General features: G+C 41.6%; 1 protein-coding gene across 1 annotated transcript in view; it reads left to right on the top strand.

The window, feature by feature from the left end:
• The first annotated feature begins 638 nt into the window (after window positions 1-638).
• LOC127931939 (transmembrane protease serine 6-like) overlaps window positions 639-5,041 on the top strand; it is a 6,346-nt gene continuing 1,943 nt past the window's right edge. The window contains exons 1-4 of the mRNA XM_052526091.1: window positions 639-1,147; window positions 1,639-1,774; window positions 1,992-2,134; window positions 2,400-2,467. Of these exons, the coding sequence (XP_052382051.1) occupies window positions 1,064-1,147; window positions 1,639-1,774; window positions 1,992-2,134; window positions 2,400-2,467 (431 nt within the window). The 5' untranslated portion in view covers window positions 639-1,063. The remainder of the gene's footprint in view (window positions 1,148-1,638; window positions 1,775-1,991; window positions 2,135-2,399; window positions 2,468-5,041) is intronic.

Genomic DNA, 5,041 nt, shown 5'->3' with positions numbered 1-5,041 from the left:
TGATACTGATAAATCTCTCAGTAGAAATGAAGAATGTATTATTATGTTGTGTATAACATGGCCATCTTGAATGTAATGTCTCTGAAAAATCATGTGGAAAGTGGCTGATGTTCCAGACTGTTTTTTTGTTCATTTAAGATTACATTTATTTAACCAGACAATTCAATAACATATTTAAATAATAATGTTGATAATATGTGTTTTTAAAAAATGTAGTGCTGGTTTATTGCACAGACCAACTTTGCAGTTCAAATTATTTTTTGGTTTTGTAAATTATCATTACTCTAAGTTAGAACTGAAAAAATGTATAAGGCAGCTGAATTGTATTACAATCTTATTGACAGCAATTGATAAAGATATGTATTGTCTAGACTGTTTGACTGTGTTTTTGATATTTCAGCCAATCAGCCAGGATAGGCCGTCATTGTAAATAAGAATTTGTTCTTTAACTGACTTGCCTAGTTAAATAAAGGTTCAAATAAAAACAATAAACTGACTGTGTTGTGAGTTATCCATTTTACAAACACTCCAGTTGGACCAATTTACGTCTAGAGGACATAGGCATACCTGTTGTGGGATCCGGGGGCTGGGCTGTAGTTAGGCGTCGACTGGTGATGTCATTAGAGCCTACCTGCGTTACCTATCCCTGAGAGTATGTACGGTGCTACAGGCTTAACGAGGACTATTCTTAAATGTTTAATGTTTTGACAGTTACCAGAGAGAGAATAAATGTCTCGCAATCAATCATTTTGAATGCGTTTAATAAATACTTTTATATTTTAGGCTATTGCTATTATTGGTTAAAGTTTAGGCTACTAGCCTATATGGTCCAATGGGAATTCGGGAGATCCAACGCAATTGTGGAAATATTGACCGAGGGCTCTAGCCTACCTTTGGACTAGCAAATAAAAGGAGTTGTCGTTACTAGCGGTCGTTACCGACATGTCTGACTGGACGGATATTCTACCGAGATACATGAAGAAATAAAACGCTCCAACTATCCTCCACTGGTCTTTTTTTTGGACGGAGATGGTCTCGCGTGGAATAACGGATTTGTGAAGCTATGGCGCTCGGGCACGGCTCCAAAAAGTCGCGCTCCTGTGATTTGGAGGTTTCACCAGCTCCTGTGGACCTGCCATTGGAATGGGTCAGTAGGCTATATAAGAATTGTGATATTGACAATGTAGGCATATGATTTAGATACTATATAAAATAAATAATATATGTATTTTATGTTCAATGCACATTGTTTTAGTCATTTTATAATATCCTATAGTTTATTTTATAAGAATAATGCTCTGTCCAGTGCTTCAGGCTTCACCTACATTTATTATAGCTATCTGCAGGCCTTATGCTGGTTTATGCTGCAGGAAGAAGTTGACAATAGACACAGATCTGGGGTCAGGTTAATCTCCTCAAATCCTAATCCTAACCTATGAATGGGGAATGGTACAACTGACCTTAGATCAAAGTCAATTTTAGTTCTAGCTGTAGCATGAGGCCTCTGCACTGGTCTGTGCAGAATCCTCATCCACTGTTCTTACAGACCTGATTATACAGTATAATACTGTAAACTGTGATCCCAGGCCAGTTGTTAACTGGGTCGCATTGTGTGTGTGTGTTTGTTGTTGTTTACAGGTGGGGCCCGGTAACAAAGCCTCCATGACGCCCTCTAAGATGTTGAGACGACCCTGCAGGTGTCTCCTAGCCTTCCTTATCATCGTCACCATCATCATCCTCTCGGGAGGAGCAGCTCTGGCATGGTACTTCCTGGGTGAGCAAGGGATTTAACCTGGGAAAATACACACACACACACACACACACACACACACACACACACACACACACACACACACACACACACACACACACACACACACACACACACACACACACACACACACACACACACACACACACACACACACACACTATGACTGGCTATCTGATATGTAACATGCCAGTAAGTCTCTCCCCCTTCCTCCCTCCAGAGTACAGGGTATGGGTACTGGAGCCCAGGGTACAACTGCAGTATACTGCTAGACTCTCTATCCTCAACAGGAACTATTCCTCTGGTCTCTCCTCTCACACCAGCCCAGCCTTCACAGCCCAGGCAAAGGAAGTACAAGACATGGTATAGGACAAGGGATAATTGGGAAAATAACCTGGACACTCACTCACGCATGCCCCCACCCCTCCACACACACTCTGTATCGTCTTTATGTTTCACAACTTTTTATTTTCAATTGAAATCCTATGTTGCTCTGACTATTGCCCTCTCTCTCTCCTTTCTCTCTCTCTCTATATATACTATATATATATATATTTATATGTATATATATATATATATATTTCTCTCTCTATCCCACGCCATCTCTCTCTCACTCTCTGTCTCTCAGGTGAGGAGGATAGTGAAGGGCTCAGACCTATCTCGCTACTTCAACTCCACCAAAGTCTTTGCTTTTGGGTAAATAAAACCAGATCTAGAAATACAGGTCCAGATACATATCTATGTCATGTATTTCTATACCTAGTACTGTATATCTATGACTGTAAATATACAGTTGAAGTCGGAAGTTTACATAAACATTAGCCAAATACATTTAAACTCTGTTTTTCACAATTCCTGACACTTAAATCCTAGTAAGTCCATGTCTTAGGTCAGTTAGGAACACCACTTTATTTTAAGAATGTGAAATTTCAGAATAATAGTCGAGAGAATGATTTATTTAAGCTTTTTTTTATTTAATTACATTCCCAGTGGGTCAGAAGCTTACATACACTCAATTAGTATTTGGTAGCACTGCCTTTAAATTGTTTAACTTAGGGCAATGTGTTGGGTAGCCATCCACAAGCTTCCCACAATAAATTGGTTGAATTTTGGCCCATTCTTCCTGAGTCAGGTTTGTAGGCCTCCTTGCTCGCACACGCGTTTTCAGTTCTGTCCACACATTTTCTACGGGATTGAGGTCACGGCTTTGTGATGGCCACTCCAATACCTTGACTCTGTTTTCCATTGTCCATTTGGAAGACCCATTTGTGACCAAGCTTTAACTTCCTGACTGATGTCCTGAGATGTTGCTTCAATATATCCACATCATTTTCCTTTCCTCATGATGCCATCTATTTTGTGAAGTGCACCAGTCTCTGCAGCAAAGCACCCCCACTACATGATGCTGCCACCCCCATGCTTGACGGTTGGGATGGTGTTCTTCGGCTTGCAAGCCTCCCCTTGCAAGCTTCCTCCTTGCTGAGGGGCCTTTCAGGTTATGTCGATATAGGACTTGTTCAATTGTTCTGGGATTGATTTGCACTCTTCGCACCAAAGTACGTTCATCTCTAGGAGACAGAACGCATCTCCTTCCTGAGCGGTATGACGGCTGCGTTGTCCCATGGTGTTTATACTTGCGTACTATTGTTTGTACAGATGAACGTGGTACCTTCAGGCATTTGGAAATTGCTCCCAAGGAAGAACCAGAATTGTGGAGATCTACATTTTTTTTCTGAGGTCTTGGCTGATTTCTTTTGATTTTCCCATGATGTCATGCAAAGAGCCACTGAGTTTGAAGATAGACCTTGAAATACATCCACTGGTACACCTCCAATTGACTCAAACAATGTCAAATAGCCTATCAGAAGCTTCTAAAGCCATGACATCATTTTCTGGAATTTTCCAAGCTGTTTAAAGGCACAGTCAACTTAGTTTATGCAAACTTCTGACCCACTGGAATTGTGATACAGTGAATTATAAGTGAAATAATCTGTCTGTACATGGTTGTTGGAAAAATGTATTGTGTCATGCACAAAGTAGATGTCCTAACCAACTTGCCAAAACTATAGTTTGTTAACAAGAAATTTGTGGAGTGGTTGAAAAACAAGTTTTAATGACCCCAACCTAAGTCTATGTAAACTTCCGACTTTAACTGTATCTAGGTATTAAACATACCTACCCACACAACATTGACACACTGTATACACGTGTACATGTGTATCTATATCATGTAGCCTGTATCTTTACAGTACCAGTAAAAAGTTTGGACAAACCTACTCATTCCAAGGTAGGGGCGGGGAGGAGGGAGGGGGGTGTAAAAAGAAAATACCCCTAAATACCCCTAAACCATCTATCATCTAAAGCTCTATGATGAAACTGTCTCTCATCAGGACCACCGCAGGAAGACCCAGAGTTACCTCTGCTGCAGAGGATAAGTTCATTAGAGGTACCAGCCTCAGAAATGGACAATTAATTGCACCTCAGATTGCAGCCCAAATAATTGCTTTCCAGAGTTCAAGTAACAGACACATCTCAACATCAACTGTTCCGAGGAGACTCCATGAATCAGGCCTTCATGGTTGAATTGCTGCAAAGAAACCACAACTAAAGGACACCAATAAGAAGAAGAGACTTGCTTGGGCCAAGAAACACAAGCAATGGACATTAGACCGGTGGAAAACTGTCCTTTGGTCTGATAAGTCCATATGTGAGATTTTTGGTTCCAACTACCGTGTCTTTGTGAGACGCAGAGGACGTGAGCAAATGATCTCCACATGTGTGGTTCCCACTGTGAAGCATAGAGGAGGAGGTGTGATTGAGTGGGGGTGCTTTGCTGGTGACACTGTCAGTGATTTATTTAGAATTCAAGGCAACCTTAACCAGCATGGCTACCACAGCATTCTGCAGCGATACGCCATCCCATCTGGTTTGCGCTTAGTTGGACGATAATTTGTTTTTCAACAAGACAATGACCCAACACACCTCCAGGTTGTATCAGGGCTATTTGACCAATAAGAAGAGTGATGGAGTCCTGCGTCAGATGACCGGGCCTCTACAATCACCCAACCCAACCCAATTGAGATGGTTTGGGATGAGCTGGACCGCAGAGTGAAGGAAAAGCAGCCAACTACTGCTCAGCATATCTGGGAAATCTTTCATGACTGTTGTAAATGCAATCCAGCAGCATACCACCCTGCATCCCACTGCTGGCTTGCTTCTGAAGCTAAACAGGGTCGGTCCCTGGATGGGAGACCAGATGCTGCTGGAAGT

The sequence above is a fragment of the Oncorhynchus keta genome, chromosome 10 (assembly GCF_023373465.1).
Source record: "Oncorhynchus keta strain PuntledgeMale-10-30-2019 chromosome 10, Oket_V2, whole genome shotgun sequence".
NCBI lineage: Eukaryota > Metazoa > Chordata > Actinopteri > Salmoniformes > Salmonidae > Oncorhynchus > Oncorhynchus keta.
Note: the sequence above shows the minus strand (reverse complement) of the source record. Positions and strands in the feature narration are given on the sequence as shown.